Source organism: Salvelinus fontinalis, chromosome 9 (genome assembly GCF_029448725.1).
Source record: "Salvelinus fontinalis isolate EN_2023a chromosome 9, ASM2944872v1, whole genome shotgun sequence".
Taxonomy (NCBI): domain Eukaryota; kingdom Metazoa; phylum Chordata; class Actinopteri; order Salmoniformes; family Salmonidae; genus Salvelinus; species Salvelinus fontinalis.
Window position 1 is genome coordinate 51,092,543 of NC_074673.1, and position 20,000 is coordinate 51,112,542.

The 20,000-nt window shown below is 44.0% G+C and overlaps 1 protein-coding gene across 10 annotated transcripts in view; it reads right to left on the reverse strand.

Annotated features, from left to right (window-relative positions):
• myo9ab (myosin IXAb) overlaps positions 1-20,000 on the reverse strand; it is a 222,456-nt gene that overhangs the window by 86,463 nt on the left and 115,993 nt on the right. For 5 of the 10 annotated variants that reach the window (XM_055934808.1, XM_055934803.1, XM_055934805.1 and 2 more), the window contains exons 5-9: positions 18,567-18,666; positions 17,071-17,124; positions 15,125-15,225; positions 14,851-14,977; positions 8,931-9,020 (exon numbers count right to left, since the gene is read on the reverse strand). In XM_055934808.1, coding sequence (XP_055790783.1) covers positions 8,931-9,020; positions 14,851-14,977; positions 15,125-15,225; positions 17,071-17,124; positions 18,567-18,666 — 472 coding nt within the window. The remainder of the gene's footprint in view (positions 1-8,930; positions 9,021-14,850; positions 14,978-15,124; positions 15,226-17,070; positions 17,125-18,566; positions 18,667-20,000) is intronic. The other 5 variants (XM_055934804.1, XM_055934812.1, XM_055934806.1 and 2 more) reach the window with 3 other exon arrangements.

Genomic DNA, 20,000 nt, shown 5'->3' on the forward strand with positions numbered 1-20,000 from the left:
GATTCTTTGTTTTTGGGATGGTTTGTCCTCGGGGTATCAGTTCTGTTATACTCACAGACATGATTTTAACAGTTTTAGAAACTTTAGAATGTTTTCTATCTCCATCTACCAATTATATGCATATCCTAGCTTCTGGGCCTGAGTAACAGGCAGTTTACTTTGGGCACGCTTTTCATCTGGTTGTCAAAATACTGCCCCCTACCCCAGAGAGGTTGTTTTTTAAGGAGGACACAAGTGGTGGTGCTGACGTTGGAGAACGTGTAGCCCTATATTGGATGCCGTGCATTCACGCATGTACGCCCTAGAAGGCTACAAAGCGTAGCCTTAGGGGGTTACTTGTTTCTGAAAATCCTGTTACTTAAGGCATATCTATAATTCGTAACTCCTTCTACGTCCATCCGGATTGTATAATGTGTGGATATCTGTAAAGAAACCGTCTGAGCCTAACTTTCTCTAAACCGGCACCAACTGTATAACTCGGCTGGGATAGTTTGCGGTAGGCTACATGGAACCGTGCCTTGCTAGTGGAGAATGAATAGGAGATGCTAACAATGCTAGCCAATATCAATGTTACATCACAGAGGCCCAACATCGCGATACTTCCAGCAACGCTTCGCGAAGCAGACTCTACAGGCCAGACCGGGATTTGGGAAGTCAATGTGAGAAGTGAAAGGTTCGTGAAATGTTTGAAAGTTAAAAAACTGACATGATAAAAAAAATTATCACAGGAGTGACTTTGATTTGACGGCCTGCGCATACGCAGTTCAGCGCGAGAAGACACCCGATGACTAATTCTCTGCATGAGCTTAGCTAGCCAACGTCGCCTACAAGCGTGATCAGGGATTTTGGAGAAGCAGTTTCTAGGAATCTTCATACTGTACTATCTTTGGTAACATGTTAGCATGCCAGCTACGTTCCTCTATTGCTAACAATGTTAGCTAGCCAACAATAGTGCAATGTTCGTTAGCATGCCAGATGACAAGTTCCTCTGGTTTTTCTACACTCCAAGCCCTGCTACAACACTACAGCTTTAGGTGTTTTGAGATTCAGAGCCAAAGCTTTAAGTGTTTCCAGACACACAAATCAGTTTTTGGACACGTCATCGATCCATAAAAAGCAACAGTGACAAGATAGACGATTATTGTGCCTCGACAAGCCAAAGGTAAAATATGCTCTCTACTTACGGTGATGAAAGACATGCTAAGCTAGGGCTATGGTGGTCATTCAATTTTGTCAGCCGGTAACTGTCATGCAAATAAATGCTAGTCTCATTGCAATTGACCGTTAATTAACAAACATGTTTAGCATCTCCGGGTTTCCGCGCTTAGCCTATGCGGACGTTACATGGAACATCTACATTTAAAAATAAATCAATTTAATATAGCCTAAACCAGCACAATAAATCCATTATTGATTTTATGCAGGTCTATAGAAACATATGTATCATTCTGAGTCGTCCTTATGTTAGGCCCTGATCTGGCTATGCCATATGGCTGTGGGCTACACTAGTTCATTTAACAGGTAAGATTCGCTTATAATTCCTTTGGCATTATTTTATAGTAAGATGAATACAACTGAACATAGATAAATATAATAGTAAGGATACTTTTTCCCAAAACCATTTCCGAGGGAGTTTGATTCAATCATTTGAAACAGGTCCTCCTATATATATGCTTAATCAGAGTTATTCATGCAACTTTAGTTGGGATACAAACCTTAGGCTGCATGTTTTGATTTCGAATACATTCTAAGGCTGCATGATGCAACTAATGATGATTTTGAAAAAAAGTTGCATTAAAAAGGCATGAGCTCTGCTCTGTTTCTTGCACAGGCCACACGCACTTCATCAGTCTCTCATTCACAACTTGTTAATATTCTCACCCATCAGACTATTCTCAATTTAATCTGGTATTTACATATAGCCAACTAATTATGTATGGAATCATTTTTTACTTATAATGGCCCACATAAAAAACATGTCATCCGTAGCATGCACTCGAATAGCGAACACGGTTACGTTTTTAATTCGTCAGGTAGGCTACACCGGTTGTAAAGCGGATTCATGTGCTTAATTTTAAGAATTGAGCAATAAATATAGCAGCACAAGAAATACAGTAGTGGCCAGTCAAAACTATTTTTATACACGATTGCACAATGACTGACCAAAAGAAAGTGGTCAGATGAAGCAGATGCTAAGCTACATGACTGTTTTGTTAGCACAGACTGATATATGTTCCGGGATTCTTCTGATGGCATTGAGGAGTACACCACATCAGTCACTGGCTTCATCAATAAGTGCATCGATGAAACATGCATGAGAGCACCAGCTGTTCCGGACGACTGTGTGATCATGCTCTCCGAAGCAGATGTGAGTAAGACCTTAAAACAAGTCAACATTCACAAGGCCGCAGGGCCAGACGGAATACCAGGACGTGTACGCCGAGCATGCGCTGACCAACTGGTAAGTGTCTTCACTGAAATGTTCAACTTGTCCCCGACTGAGTCTGTAAAACCAACATGTTTTAAGCAGACCACCATAGTGCCTGTGCCCATGAACACTAAGGTAACCTGCCTACCGACACGTAGCACTCACGTCTGTAGCCATAAAGTGCTTTGAAAGGCCGGTCTTGGCTAACATCAACACCATTATCCCAGAAACCCTAGACCCCAGAAACCCTAGGTTGAGAGCTTCAAGTTCCTTGGTGTCCACATCACCAACGAACTATCATGATCCAAACACACTTATGACAGTCGTGAAGAGGGCACAACAAAGCCTATTCCCCCTCAGGAGACTGAAAAGATTTAGCATGGGTCCTCAGATCCTCAAAAGTTTCTACAGCTACAAACTCTCGACCCTCTCCACTACAGTTCGGCCCGCCTTTTCCTGTAGTCCACAATCAGCTCCTTTGTCTTGCTCACATTGAGGGAGAGGTTGTTGTCCTGGCACCACACATAAAACCGAATCAAGGTGGTCGGTCACCTATAGGCTACGCTTAGAGTTATTTGGCCACTTTAGTTGTGATTCAAACCTTATCAAAACATATAGGCCTATGGGCTAGGCTACATGATGCATGCGGCTATGATTTGAAAAAGTCAACAACAACAAAAATGCATGCTCTCTGTTTCTTGCGTTAGACTGCACACGCTGGGCATTATTCACAAGTGACAATATTGTCCCCCATCAGACTATTCTCAATTTAATCTCGTCTTTACATATACTAAATAATATATGTGTGAAATTAGTTTTGATTTCGAATGGGCCATTATCCTGCACAAGTCGGGCAGGGGGGGGGGGGGGGAGACGTCATCCCTATGCACTTGAATAGCGAACGGAGGATGCTTTTCCCGCGGTTCATTTTCATGCCAGCCAGGTAGGCTATATTCCGGTTGTAAAGTGAAGCAATGTGCTTAATATTAACAAAGATAAGAAAATAAACATAGTAAGCCTAGAGAAAACTGATGGGATCCTCCTCTTTTTAATTGAGGCCATCAAAACTCTGTTTTCTCACGCAATAGCATAGCATAGCCTACAGAAATGTTGCAAAACACTTATTTCATTCCATGCATCACCCAGCTATGAGAAATTGGCTCTCGCAATGAGGTGATCCTATTCTGCTCAAACTCTGAATGACAGGGCTCTCATGAAGTGTTTGATATTCGAAGCATTTGCATTAATGTCAGAGTGATTAGAGGGACAATAGAGCGTCGAGTACCAGGCGATTAGCGACTGGCAATTAGCATGTTTGGAAGGCTATTAATGACCATCAGAGCACGGTTTTGGAGAAGTCTAGTTACCGTTAGAGGTTGACCGATTAATCGGAATGGCCGATTAATTAGGGACGATTTCAAGTTTTCATAACAATCGGAAATCGGTATTTTTGGACACCGATTTGGCCGATTTATTATTTTACACCTTTATTTAATCCTTATTTAACTAGGCAAGTCAGTTAAGAACACATTCTTATTTTCAATGACGGCCTAGGAACGGTGGGTTAACTGCCTCGTTCAGGGGCAGAACGACAGATTTTTACCTTGTCAGCTTGGGGGATTCAATCTTGCAACCTTACAGTTAACTAGTCCAACGCTCTAAACACCTGATTACATTGCACTCCACTAGGAGCCTGCCTGTTTCGCGAATGCAGTAGAAGCCAAGGTAAGTTGCTAGCTAGCATTAAACTTATCTTATAAAAAACAATCAATCAATCAATCATAATCACTAGTTAACTACACATGGTTGATGATATTACTAGTTTATCTAGCGTGTCCTGCATTGCATATAATCGATGCGGTGCGTATCATTGCTACAATGTGTACCTAACCATAAACATCAATGCCTTTCTCAAAATCAATACACAGAAGTATATATTTTTAAACCTGCATATTTAGCTAAAATAAATCCAGGTTAACAGGCAATATTAACCAGGTGAAATTGTGTCACTTCTCTTGCGTTCATTGCACGCAGAGTCAGTTTATAAGCAAAAGTTTGGGCCGCCTAATTTGCCAGAATTTTACGTAATTATGACATAACATTGAAGGTTGCGCAATGTAACAGGAATATTTAGACTTATGGATGCCACCCGTTAGATAAAATACGGAACGGTTCCGTACTTCACTGAAAGAATAAACGTCTTGTTTTCGAGATGATAGTTTCCGGATTCGACCATATTAATGACCTAAGGCTAGTATTTCTGTGTGTTATTATGTTATAACTAAGTCTATGATTTGATAGATCAGTCTGACTGAGCGGTGGTAGGCAGCAGCAGGCTCGTAAGCATTCATTCAAACAGCACTTTCCTGGGTTTTGCCAGAAGCTCTTCGCTGTGGTTCAAGCCTATTAACTCCCGAGATTAGGCTGGTGTAACTGATGTGAAATGGCTAGCTAGTTAGCGGGGTGCGCGCTAATAGCGTTTCAAACGTCACTCGCTCTGAGACTTGGAGTAGTTATTCCCCTTGCTCTGCATGGGTAATGCTGCTTCGAGGGTGGCTGTTGTCGATGTGTTCCTGGTTCGAGCCCAGGTAGGAGCGAGGAGAGGGATGGACGCTATACTGTTACACTGGCAATACTAAAGTGCCTATAAGAACATCCAATAGTCAAAGGTTAATGAAATACAAATAGTATAGAGAGAAATAGTCCTATAATTTCTATAATAACTACAACCTAAAACTTCTTACCTGGGAATATTGAAGACTATATTGAAGAATGTTAAAAGAAATGGCACATATTGCACTTTTACTTTCTTCTCCAACACTTTGTTTTTGCATTATTTAAACCAAATTGAACATGTTTCATTATTTATTTGAGGCTAAATTGATTTTATTGATGTATTATGATAAGTTAAAATAAGTGTTCATTCAGTATTGTTGTAATTGTCATTATTACAAATGAATAAATAAAAATTGGCCGATTAATCGGTATCGGCCTTTTTTGGTCCTCCAATAATCGGTATCGGCGTTGAAAAATCATAATCGGTCGACCTCTAGTTACCGTGACTCAACGGTCACGTGGAATTTGACTGCGGTCATGACTCGTGACTGCGGTTGTGGAGGTAATACGGTCACCGTAACAGCCCTATGCTAAGCTATTATAATAGGAGTGTTATGGAAGGGGATTGGCGTTTAAGTTAGCTATGGTTGGTCAGACACAGGTATGTGCTGTAACTGGAGGCATGTCCAACATACTCTACATGACAGAGAATTATGTCTGTTAGGCTTACATACTACACCTTTGTACTTTGATATGAACCTTCGGTAACCTTGCGTGCCCCTGAACGCAACCTTAATGTACAGTAGAGTGTCAGCAGGCAGGTACGTGTGTTTAAACCGATTCGACTAGGTCGAGGGGAGCACAAATTTATGAGGAAGTAAAAATATGTGATACACAACACATTTCTATTAAACAGACTAATGTGTTGTGTCCCTGAACGCACCCTTAAAATGTACAGTGCATTTGCAGTACGTGTCTAAACAGTTTCAACTAGGTCCGGGGGAGTAGAGAATCGTGACCAAGCAAAAATATGTGTTTTAAAAAGCCTCCTCTTCTTCCCTAATGCATTATTGATCTAGGCGTTATTTTTAGAGGTATGAGCTTCGCTGTTTCCTGCTCCCAAAGGTTATGTAAGTCCACATGCATTATGCAACAGTTTCAAACCACACTCCCAATCAAAACTGCTCAAAACGTCCACCAGGGATTTTCACACACGATGATGTGTCGCGTCAACGAACCTCCATTGTCAGGAAACGTCACAACCAGATTCAATTATTTACCACAATGGAACTACAGTGCTAGAAACGTCAGGAAATGGAATTTGATGGAAAGAAAAAAAAATACCTGAAAACAAAGTTAGATGAGATGGCCAAATAATTAGAGGGAAGTTATCAGAGAGAGTTTAGTAAACTGTTCTGGGGTCGAGTCTGTAACAAGGTCTTGGCTGGTGTTTGGTAATTAGAAGCCTTTGCCGAGGAGCCTAACAGAGGGGGCCTTGCTATTTCTCGCTAATGGCTCACAAACACGCTCCGTGAGCCACAGGAGGTGTAAAACAACACCCCGCATGAGACCGCAACGCAAATAACTTGCTAGCCTCTTCTCCGACGGGGTGTGTGTGTGTTTTTGAAGCGTTTGTGTCCAATTGGTTGCCCGTTTGTGATGCCAGTTTATATAAGTGTGTATGTGTAACATGTTTAACGATACTTGTTGGGACCAGAAGTCCCCACAAGAATAGTAAACAAACAAAGATTCAACCAACTGGATACATTTTGCCTGTTCCCGCAAGGAAAAAGGCAAATTATTTGGAGGGGGTTTAGGGTTTAGAATTAGGGTTAGGGGTTAAAGGTTAGGTTCAGGATTAAGGTTAGGTTTTGGGGTTAAGGTTAGGGAAAATAGTATTTTGAAAGAGAATCAATTCTGTGTCACCACAAGGTTAATAAAATAAGACTGTGTGTGTATGTGTATATGTTTGATTGTGTGTACGTTAGCTGCAAAGACATTTAAATAGCTTTGATATGGAGTGGCACTATTTAATCTAAAGCACAAGAATGCACAGCAGAGCCGTGGTTAATTAAAACACACACTCTACCTCTCTCATTAGCCAGCATGCAGCAAGCCTTAGCTACAGTAGGCTTCTTTTTATAGGACCTCTCATGAAATAACTAGGTTTATGCTTGGTAATATATCATTGACAGTAGAATAAACTGGCAGGTATCCAACCAGTCAGGCCGTTCCTCATGTGTGTTAACCCCTTAGTTGGGAACAGAGAGGAGAAGCCTTACTACTGGACCAAAACAATCAATAAACACTCTCTCTCTCACCTATCTGATGTTAGGAGGGAAAGGTTGCACAGAACCTATTGGAATGCAGCCCGAGTCAATAGAGAGATAGAGAGAGGAGAGAGTAAGGGTGACAGAGAGAAACAGAGAGAGAGAGGGGGGGAGAGCGAGTAAGGGGGAGAGAAAGTGGGAAAAGGGGAAAGAGAGAGAAAGATGGTATAGGCCTAGTTTCTCCTCTGGGAGCCGAGAGGAGATGTCTCAGTGACCAGGGGAACTGCTACGGCCTCTGCAGTCAATTATCCCTTTCTCCACAGTTGCCGGGCCAACAATAACCACAGCCTTATCCTACTGATGTACTGTAGTGTAGAGAACATGCTTGGTGCTGTTCTGTGCAGATTTCCTTCTGACGCTGTGAATGGAATCTCTCTCCCTTCCTCGCTCCTTTCTCTAAAAGGCTCACATTAGGCTGTGACAGATGGGGATTTCCATGCAGTGGAGGGCCCCTCGTTTTATTTCTCTGTCTTAACTCTCCACCTCCTCAGAGACCTCTCTCTCTCTCCACATTAAGTTATGGGGGACTTCCATAGCATTGGCAGAACAACAGAGCTACAGTAACAGTAAGTATTGAGTATGTATCGTAGCCACAGTCTTCCTATAGGATTACGTTTTCAAAGCCCATTGTCTGAGCCTCTATTACGACTGTATATGGAGAGGCTGAGGAAGACAGAGAAAGGATTTGGTTTCTGGTCCGGCTGTATATTCCAGTGGAGGTTGCACATTCCTAGGCGGAGACCACATGACTGTCTGGGGGGGATGGATGCAGCTATTGTGTAGCTAGTCGCTAATGTGTAACCAGACGGGGGTCGGATGGTGGAGGACAGCTCAGTTATAGACTAGCCTTGTGTAGAATTTTCCTCTGAAACACAAACGCCTCCAGGGGACCGGGGTGGGTGACAGGCAGGAACTGATATAAAATGGTTGAAAGTGAAATGCTGGGCCGTGTTCATTAGGAATAAAAACAAAATAACAGTTTTGTTTGCTGTAGCAAAATGTTTTACAACTTTTTCCGTCAATGAACTCAACCCAGGTTTTGTATCAAGGTAATTTCAAATAGGCGCTAGGCGAGATTTGGCATACATGCGCGACAATGACGCTTTTTGGCGCTAAGGGGGTTAACTCCACATAGTAACAGAAAACAGAAAGTCACAGAGGACGAGACCCACAACGCCAGAACACTGAGGAATGGGGGGGCAGCGTCACCACAACAAACCCTCCTGAGACAGCCCCTTATAATCCCTGACCACTGACGCACTCTGCGGCCAAACAAAGCGACTCCGCGTTGCTTTCTCGAGGCCTTTTGGAATGTACTGTATGGCCCTCCCCCTGTGGACTACAAAAGCCTTTTGAGTTTCGGGCGGAAGGAAAGCAAATCCAAGCAAACAAGTAGTGTCCTTAAGAATTTCGGCTGTCAACAATTCATAAACACGACTCTATAAACGGAGCCCCTAAACTTTATACAAGATGAAATGTCTTGGCGACTTCTGAAGCTCTGAGGCTGTGTTGTTGTCACTGTGGGGTCAGCTAGGGTTCAAAGCTGCCTGTGTGGTCTGGTGCAGTTGTGTTATTATGTTTGTTGTCATAAAAAGAGCCGGAAATCTCGCGGTCACCTCTGCCAGTTTGTATGGCACGATCAGCCGCTCTCCCACCGTGATAGTCTTCCTGGTGGTCAGCGCCTCGAACAGCATCTCCTCCTTCACCTGCGGACATAGACAAGCACAAGGTCAGTCAAAAAGTAGAGACAGGAAGTCACTCTGAATAGAGTGCATAGTTGCATACACACTAACAACAGATAGTGGTTAGCCAATACTCTACCCAATCCCCTCTTTCTAAGTGACACTGACATGGTTAGCTTCCTTGTGTAGAGCAGGACACAGACACACGCGCTCACGCACGTGCTAGCCTTGAACTCAGCAGACAGCCCATTGAGAGAGACAGATGTCACTGCACACACATCTGACCACTCATCCATCCGCTGGGATTAAGCTGACAGCTGCTACTGAGGACGCGGCAGAGGGTACCCTGTGTGTGTGTGCGCGCGTGCGTGTGTGTGTGCGAGAGAGTGTGAAGCGGCAGGGTGATGATCTTAAACACCATCATGGCTGTATTTTTTTTTCAGTTGCTTCCTTTACAAATGGTATTTGATGTAAACAGCAGCATTTGTGAGGGACACTAATCAGATTTAAGTTCATACTTCCTGGTAATCCCCCACTGGGTGCGGAGCTAATTCTACTGCTCACTGATTGGTCTGTGCTTCATGACTGTCGCCTGGTAACCGCGCTTAGATTCCATTCTCTTGCAAGGTTTTTAATACATAAAAAAATAAATCTGTGCTGTTACTGTATATTAATACATTTCTCAATCAAGCTAATGGGAGATGTGCCCTGAAGCAAAGCCCAAACTGACCCTGGAACTGTTTTACTGTCACAGTCCCATCAGGTAACACTGTCCTAGCTCCACCTCGCCCTACTGGGCTGAAGCAAAGCCCAAACTGACCCTGGAACTGTTTTACTGTCACAGTCCCATCAGGTAACACTGTCCTAGCTCCACCTCGCCCTACTGGGCTGAAGCAAAGCCCAAACTGACCCTGGAACTGTTTTACTGTCACAGTCCCATCAGGTAACACTGTCCTAGCTCCACCTCGCCCTACTGGGACCCTGAGGTCCGGCCAGAGGAACCAGTCTGTCAACTCTACCATCTGACCCTGCTCCACTTCCTCTTCCTGTTCTGCCCCCCCCCACCCCCCCCACCCCCACAAGAAACAGGAAGTCCGAGCCAGTCATATTCCCATTCATGCATCAGTCTACACTACAGCCAATTAGCTTTCCCTGTGGAAAGTGCTGCTCACGTGACACCACAGTGTAGTAAACGCAAAGATGGTGAATTGGTGACCGGTAGTTCACCCGTGGTATGATATGATACATGTTTATGTTCTAGATATTTGCTGCTTATGTTTGTGGTTTTGAGGTGATTTAGGCATGCTTTTAGAAAAGCGCTAACAGCTATCACGCCCATTGTTTTGCAGCAGACACTAGTGCTAAAGCTTATCCCTAGCTAAGTAAGCAAACCCAAATCTTTAGTTGCGGGCTGTCACTCAGCTGTATAAATTAATTGCATAGTATCTAATAATTTGGCCGAACTATCCCATTAATTCAGCAAAACCCTGCCTTGTTTGAATAATGTGACACCGTGACTACTGTACCAGAGGATTGAGAAACCCCAGTATTTCCTTTCGATGGTGCTTCCACTGTCTCCGACCCTGAACATGTGGTGAGCACGTGCCTCATCTCACGTCCACATAAATCACATGGTACTCGCGGCACAAAACGACTCTCTTCCTTTAAAACGCCCTACTGGTCCCCCTTTCTGCATAATACTCTGTAGCACAGTTGTCAGGCTTTCCAACACACTTTGAACATTATTTTATCAGTGACTCAACAGGGTAGACTGCGTAGTCCTTGTGGTTTGTGTCCGTGGGTAGAGCGACGCAATCCCTCACTTCTGAGGTAAATGAGAACAGCATGTGCCCACCGTCGAGTAGGCTCCGGTCAGAGTTTCTACAGTAAGTTGACCTCAGCTAGCGGTTACGTCATGGTTATGACAGCGTTATGGAGGCTTTATGTCAGTATTGCGGTTCTACTGTAGGAGGGAGATGCAGCAGGGCACAGAGTGTAAGAGGTGTGGTTAAGGAGGCGGGCGTGTCTAATGCAAGCCCAATCCCACAAGGCACTTGTGTGGGTTCGTTAGCACTGCAGTGGAAGCTTGAGTCAGAGAACTGGGGCTACAATACATCCAAATCCGATGCCCTTTTCACACTATTCGAGCTGATCGGAACTGTACAGTGCTGGCTCAGATATTTTCCTTTTCAGCATGGTTCCAGCAACTGTGGTGTATACAGGCTAGTTGCGGTACAGTTTCCCACGGGCCGATTTGGCTCAGTTCCATAGTGTGAAAATGGTCAAGAAGTCTCCTTTGTAAGGAGAATGTGATCCGGACCCCAAAGATAAGGACACACTTCTCAGCCCATGAACAGCTTCTGAATAGAAATAGATATTCTATGGACCTCCTGTTCTGTCTAGATCACGCATCTGCCATGCTTTTTCTTCCCGTTATGTCTCCCACTTGAGTTCCTCAAATGGAACACGCCCATTGTCTAATCATGTTAGTCCTACAGTATAATGTCTAGCTTAGCTTAGCTTAGTGTGTGTGTGTGTGTTTGTGTGTTTTGGTCCTAACGGGGCTTTGGCAGTTTCAAAATGAGCCCACCGTGTATTTACAGTGGAAGTTCAGCCAGCTCTGCTCAAACAACCATTTCAACAGTGTCAGCTTTTGGGGGTGACAATGCTCAAACAACCATTTCAACGGTGTCAGCTTTTGGGGGTGACAATGCTCAAACAACCATTTCAACAGTGTCAGCTTTTGGGAGTGACAATGCTCAAACAACCTGTCAGGAGTAGGATGTGATTAATTAAGAGTGGTGTGTATCTCATTGGAAATATTTGATTTACGAGGGATTTATTTTGGCTAGTACCCTTGCATTGGCCTCGTCGCTAGCCTGTGGCGATCCAAACCATAAAAAACGATTTGCAAACATTTGAAAACAATTCAGTGACGAATTATGGATGCCATGCCACAATTGATTGTGTGTGTGTGTGTGTGTGTGTGTGTGTGTGTGTGTGTGTGTGTGTGTGTGTGTGTGTGTGTGTGTGTGTGTGTGTGTGTGTGTGTGTGTGTGTGTGTGTGTGTGTGTGTGTGTGTGTGTGTGTGTGTGTGTGTGTGTGTGTGTGTGTGTGTGTGTGTGTGTATTGCACAATGTTCTGGCTGTCATGAGCTCTTGTCACCCAGTTTTGAAAAGACATCTCAATGGCGAAAATGAAAACAAGTCTTATCCCACTGGGCAAAAACTGGTTGAAATCAACGTCGTTTCCACATCCTTTCAACACAATAATACAATGTGATGACGTTGAAATCAACGTGGGAAACTGATTGGATTTGCAAAAAAGTCAAAGGGATTAGTGTTTTTTTCACCAAACTTTTAACCTAAATCCAATGACACGGTGCCATTTTCTGTTGATTTCACGCTGAATTTACGTTCGTTGACAACGAGAACAAATGAAAATCAAAAATAGACTTTAAACTGACGTCTGTGTCCAGTGGGATGACTCCATCAATAAAGCCAAATGCGTTGCAAAATGATAAACTATCAAATGATACACTGCATGCAAACTCAAATCATCTTGGAATACATCCCCATCTCCAAACTGGACAGGAGGTGATACAGTGAGTTAGTAACAAAGTCCTGTTGTTGCTACTCTGCGTCAAATACTGTGACTGTAAACTAATCAATTTGCATTCCTTTACAGCCATTAAAATACACAGGAATCAACGTACCAACTGCAGCGCATGCGTTCTACGATACAAATGAATGTGTAATGTTTCTTTTACATTGCATGTGTATAGGCCAAACAGTTTCACATGTCAAGAATGAATGTCCATATGTACAGTATTCAAATCTCTCGGTGTCTGTCCGTAAACCTGAGCTGAAGAAATTGAACACATATTTTGGAGAAAAAAAGAATGAACATCCTCTCGCCTCAGTCATGGGTAAATCAAATGAGACTTCTAAGCCTCGAATGATACAGTTGAAGTCAGAAGTTTACATACACCTTAGCCAAATACATTTAAACTCAGTTTTTCACAATTTCCTGACATTAAAATTCCCTGTCTTAGGTCAGTTAGGTGTAGGACTATATTTTAAGAATGTGAAATGTCAGTATAATACTAGAGAGAATGATTTATTTCAGCTTTTATTTCTTTCATCACATTCCCAGTGGGTCAGAAGTTTACATACACTCAATTAGTATTTGGTAGCATTGCCTTTAAATTGTTTAATTAACTTGGGTCAAACGTTTCGGGTAGCCTTCCACAAGCTTCCCACAATTGGGTGAATTTTGGCCCATTTCTCCTGACAGAGCTGGTGTAACTGAGTCAGGTTTGTAGGCCTCCTTGCTCGCAAGCTTTTTCAGTTCTGCCCACACATTTTCTATGGAATTGAGGTCAGGGCTTTGTGATGGCCACTCCAATACCTTGACGTTGTTGGCTTTAAGCCATTTTGCCACAATTTTGGAAGTATGCTTGGGGTCATTGTCCATTTGGAAGACCCATTTGCGACCAAGCTTCAACTTCCTGACTGATGTCTTGAGATGTTGCTTCAATATATCCACATAATTTTCCTGCCTCATGATGCCATCTATTTTGTGAAGTGCACCAGTCCCTCCTGCAGCAAAGCACCCACACAACCTGATGCTGCCACCCTTGTGCTTCACGGTTGGGATGGTGTTCTTCGGCTTGCAAGCATCCCCCTTTATCCTCCAAACATAACGATGGACAATATGGCCAAACAATTCTATTTTGGTTTCATAAGACCAGAGGACATTTCTACAAAAAGTACGATCTTTGTCCCCATGTGCAGTTGTAAATCGTAGTCTGGCTTTTTTATGGCGGTTTTGGAGCAGTCGCTTCTTCCTTTCTGAGCGGCCTTTCAGGATATGTTGATATAGGACGCGTTTTACTGTGGATATAGATACTTTTGTACCTGTTTCCTCTAGCATCTTCACAAGGTCCTTTGCTGTTGTTCTGGGATTGTTTTGCACTTTTCGCACCAAAATACGTTCATCTCTAGGAGACAGAACGCGTCTCCTTCCTGAGCGGTATGACGGCTGCGTGGTCCCATGGTGTTTATACTTGCGTACTATTGTTTGTACAGATGAACGTGGTACTTTCAGGCGTTTGGAAATTGCTCCCAAGGATGAACCAGACTTGTGGAGGTCTACCATTATTTTTCTGGGGTCTTGGCTTATTTCTTTTGATTTTCCCATGATGTCAAGCAAAGAAGCACTGAGTTTGAAGGTATGCCTTGAAATACATCCACAGGTACACCTCCAATTGACTCAAACTACATCAATTAGCCTATCAGAAGCTTCTAAAGCAATGACATCATTTTCTGGAATTTTCCAAGCTGTTTAAAGGTCACCTTAGTGTATGTAAACTTCTGACCCACTGGAATTGTGATACAGTGAATTCTAAGTGAAATAATCTGTCTGTAAACAATTGTTTGAAAAATTACCTGTGTCATGCACAAAGTAGATGTCCTAACCGACTTGCCAAAACTATAGTTTGTTAACAAGAAATTTGTGGAGTGGTTGAAAAACGAGTTTTAATGACTCCAACCTAAGTGTATGTAAACCTCTGACTTCAACTGTAGGTCATAATATTGCAGCTCAACCATACCATAGCAGACCTGAGAACAGTCCTTATACTAATAACTGTTGTAGCGTAGCATTGTTCAGTGGCTTTTAGGGATCGGAAGTAGCTCTCAACCTTGCCTGTCAACACAACAGAAGGCCATTACCTCGACGGGTGGAATGTGAAGGAGAAAAAAAACAAGTGACATCATAAAGCACCACAGATATCAGAATCGACGGGTCAAGCAAACGAGTGAATGAATGACTAATTGGCAAGGAGGTTTACCTCGAGCAGCTCCGAGACGGTGGGCAGCACCTCTGGGTTACAGATGTCTATGGAGTCGTCCCTGTAGGACTTCTTCCTGTAGCGGATGTTGCCCAGGTGGAGGATAGCAGACAGCAGGGAGAAGATCCTACCAGACAGGAAGGGAGAGAGGGAGGGAGTCAAATACAAGTTAAGATGAGGATAAACCTAGACAACTGCATTAGAAATGATGGCGTGGAAAAGATGGAGCGAGAAAGAGACGGGGCATGTGTGTGCATGTGTTTAATGTACTTACTGTTTGCGTGTGGCAGGCAGGAACCCCACCATCTCCATAGCCAACTGCAGCCGCTCAAAGTCGTGCTTGAGGTCCTCCCCTTCCACAGTGAAGCAGTCCTGCTGAAGTAACGAGTACCGCTATCAACAGACAACACTTGACCATACAATATACACCTGTACCGTAGAATACCACAAACACTAACTATTAGGCATGTCTTACAAACTCGAACTTTTGACTCAACCACCCTGCCGTATCTTTTTTATAGTTCACATCTTATCTGATTTACTGAATCTATCAACATTTTAAAAAATCAGGGATAGTCAATTTCGGTCCTGGAGCTCTGGTTTTCATTCTCTCCTTCTAATCAGGGTTGATTGATAATCATGAATCAATAATTCAAAAAATATATATATTTTTAACTTAACTACTTTGGTCCTCCAGGCCAGGAACTGAATAAGCCTGCTTTATACAACAGCCTTGTGGCATAGGAGTGTTTGGTTGCTGTTCTAAGGGAGGTGGTCAAGCCAAAACACACACAAGGTTGTCTTTCCGTGCTCGGAGCCTGGTGGCCACTGGCAGGGCAAACAGAGAGCGGCCTTCCTCTCACTTCTAATGATGGGGCAGAGAGCAAACACACATACACACGAAACAGGATCGGCTTCCAAAACCATTTAACATTCTTCCCTACTGTTTGGATTTCTTTACAGTTTCCAGGGTACAGTGGGTAACGGGCAATTTCTGAGGTGAAAATGTGCACTTTCTCCAACATGAGATTTGAGGCTTTTTTCAAATGCCAAACGGCGCAATGCGATATGTCAAAGGAAGTTGAGAAAACAAAGAGAGATCATTGTCGGACAGTTCCAACTTGGAATCTCTGGGCCTACACCAAACCCTTAACTCTGGTACTCCTCTAATCAAAACAAATGAGGGAATGACTGAAGAAAGCTCCCTTCTGTTCTTTTTACCTTCTCAAACAGAGAAAGGTATTTTATTCAGCACATATGCTACTTGTTTACTTACCACGCCTTGTCATTAAGTTAACGCTAAATGTACATGGTGAAAATGTTTGGGATAAAATTTGATACATATGGCATATAGCATTTAGCGATATTCCCACTTGGGGCCGAATTCTGACTTGAGATGCTGTCTGTGAGCGTATCTCAAACGATTCTTTTAAAATCGCACATTGATATCAGTGCGAGTAATATTTCAAATTAGGATTGGCCCCTTGTCCTAATCACAGACTTTAGCGGTAAATGCCTTTTGACAGGCCACCGGTGTCGCGTGAGAAAGTGCTCATCATTCAAAATGTGTTCTACGACAGCATGCTTCACACCCAAGCAATTCGACCAAAGTGAACCCAAAAAAGACACGGAAATACACCCACAGCCACCAAGCCAGAAACATACCACATCCCAAATTTTTAAAAACGGCAAACATGTTTGGTCATTGTGATCTTGTGTCAGACGCTCCTTGTGTTTGTTTATGTTTCAGAGCGTGTGAGTGAGTAGAAAAGAGAGGGAAAGAGTACAGCCAAGCTGTCAGGAAGCGTTGGGGAGGCACAGCGCGACAGACAGACTCTGACATCATCTCCTCTGGCTCAGGGGTCAGGGATTGCAGACGAAAGGGCAGGGAGGTCATAGACTCACCCCTGAGACATGCCATGTAAACAGACACTCAGACAGGGGGGGGGGGTTGAAGCAGTATCCCAGATACAGGACATCACAATGACCACTACATAGACCACTATAAGTGAAGGCTGTGCAGACAACGGCAGGGAGACAACACACTGAAAGATATCGACACACACACTCCAAAAACAAACAGGAGTGTGTTCTCACGTGTGTGAAGACGTGACAAGGGCCGAGGCCCAACCCAGCACCAAATCGACCCCACATGTACACAGACACACGCGCACGCAAAAGAGGTATGCACAACTAAACACACACACACACAATACTGACCAGCTCGCTCTCATAGTAATTTTCCCAGTGGAGTCTGTGAGATTTCTTTGTCATCTGGAAGTAAGGTAGAGGGGGTTAGAGAGAGGTATGTATACACACACTCAAACACACTCACTCACTCACTCGACTAGGAGATGACGCATACTGTTAATACACGGGGGAAGATTCACTGAACTGTTCTAAACACACACACACACACACACACACACAGAGACACCACAAGTCCTCAAAGCTGCGATAATTACATCCATTTAGCAATGACCTCATCTGAAAAATGAATGACTCTACTGGTTTGAATTGCGGAGAAAGATCTCAGTCTTTCCAAGAATATTTTCGAGGGAGAGAACAGAGGGTGACACACTCCAGTCTCTCTCTCTCTCTCTCTGTGGAGACACATGGACACAGGAAGGACGTAAGAGTAACAGAACCGCTCAGCTATGGGAGGAATTCACACCCTGCTCCCAGATAGGGTTAGGAGTGTTCACTGGGGATGGGCTACATAAACAGACAGACACAAGCAAATGCTGCCGTCCATTGCACATGCCAGCTTATATTCTTTACTAAAAAAAGGAGAAAGGACAACAGCAATCTGTTCGGAGAACGTCCTTTGTATCGTGCATGTGTTTCACAGACACGTATACGGTCACGGTCATACAGAGAGAGGGAGAAAGATAGAAAGAGCGACAGAGAGATACAAAAACACAGACTGCTTTGCACACCGTGAACACACATGCCGTCGTCACAGGCGCACACACACAAACACACGACACTGCCAGCTCCGCTGCACGAGCCAGGAATCGAGATTAACTCTCCACTCGTGCTGTCGCCATGGAAACAGCGGTGCATAGTAACAGACGGTGTGGAGCTGGGTTTGTTGTCGTGGGGATTAGGGGTGTTTGGGGGGGGGGGGAGAGGAGGGGGAAGAGAAAAAAAACGGTTACTTTTTTGGGATGCCAAAAAATAACCAAGGAACAAAGGATTCAGATGTTCACCAGTGTCCTGTGAATCTGCATATGCATCTGTTGCCAAAGTAGGCAGATGTGTACACACACGCGCGAGCACACACACGCGAGCTCACACACACACACACGCACGCGCACGCACACGCACACGCACACACACGCACGCACGCACACACACACACACACACACAGTAGCGGTGCTGTCAACAGATGCACACTCGAAATGTGGGTCAAAGCAATCAGCAGCCAGAGGTGTTCAGACGGGCTCCATTTAGGAACTGAAGCGCGAGACAAACATCCAACTGAAGTGCAACCATTAGCATCACCTGCAGTCTAAACAGCTCTCTCGCTATTACATGTGGCCACAGGATACACACACGAATACACCCAGACTGCATCCTGATTCCGTGTGTGTGTGTGTGTGTGTGTGTGTGTGTGTGTGTGTGTGTGTGTGTGTGTGTGTGTGTGTGTGTGTGTGTGTGTGTGTGTGTGTGTGTGTGTGTGTGTGTGTGTGTGTGTGTGTGGAGAGCCCACCTGGTTGAGGTAGTGGTACTCCTCAGGTTTGAGCAGGTGGAAGGCCTTCCTCTCCTCCTCACTGGCTCCAGCCAACAGGTAGTAGAACACATGGTAGTTCCTGGAGAGAGGAGGGAGACACAGGGTTGCCAACGTCGTGTTCAATACGGCACACAACCCAACACGTTTTAAAACTATTTGCAACGGAAAGAGAAAAGCGTTTCTTATTGGACTGGTCCATGTCGTCCCTTCCCCTGTTTCAGTCTGTTTTCTCATGTCTGATGCCCAATGAACACAACCCAGATTGAGGTAAAAACAGGGTTGCCAGATTGACATATTTAACATGAGATTTTCTGACACAATATAGAATAAGAGAGTTCTGCTGAGTGGGCCAATGGGTTAGAAAGAAGACCCAGACGGATGATTTAACTGACTCTTGACCACATTGACTTGTCACATGTGGATTTAGCTCCATAGACTCCAGCCTAAGTCAGACTTGTTTGATGTCACGCATTGCTGCCAACACAATACAGTGTTGTGCACACACTTAGCTTGAGTACAGAGCTATCCTGTTGACAGCAACGCGTGACTAGAGACAGAAAATCGGAAATTTAAAATGTGCGACACGCACATGGAGCTCATCTGATATCTCCCGAAGCAAAAGTGTGGTCTCTTACGACCGTGAAAGCAATAGGCAAACCCTGTAGAGACTCAATCCGCGCAACACATTATAGACAGCGAGAGGTTGCATTTCCAGTGAAAACAAAGAAACAGTACGTCGCCAGAGTATTAAAGCATGATTAGGCGTGACAAAGACTGGGAGCTTTCCAAGTGTGTGTGTGTCTACGTGTGTCCAAGACAAAGAACTGTACATTTGTACCTCGGTAGGTTCAAGACTTGGTCTAAAACCTAACACTTAATACTTATCGGAATGGACACTGTGGTTAACAGTGAGATGGCCAGCACTCTCTCTCTCTGTGTGGGTGTGAGTGTGTTATAGAACCCCCCCCCCCCCGGTCTAAAGGAGAAGGCTGGGAGGTCTGGTTTGAGTTTGAGCCGCATCAATATGGCCGCCTGTGCTGTCATCACGATGTAATGGAAACCTTGGTGGCCAGTGGGGCCAAATTCAGGGCTTGGGGGATAAAACCACCGCTTTAAACCTATTAGGGATTTTGTGATTTAGCGATGAAGAATATTATGATGGGTTTTAATGGGGCTGCGTGGGGAAGGGGGGGGGTCAGTGAGGTGGTGTGTATGTACGTGTATGTGTCTGCGTATTCTGGTTGCCCAACCTGTCAACATAGTCATACAGGAAGCCATGTTTATGAACATAAATAAAATAAAAGGTGAAACAATACTGGTTATGTAGTTAATAGCCTTCGTATACAATATTACATAACCACATCTGATACAAGTTATCTGATAATGATTCAACTTGAGGGGAAAACACAACAC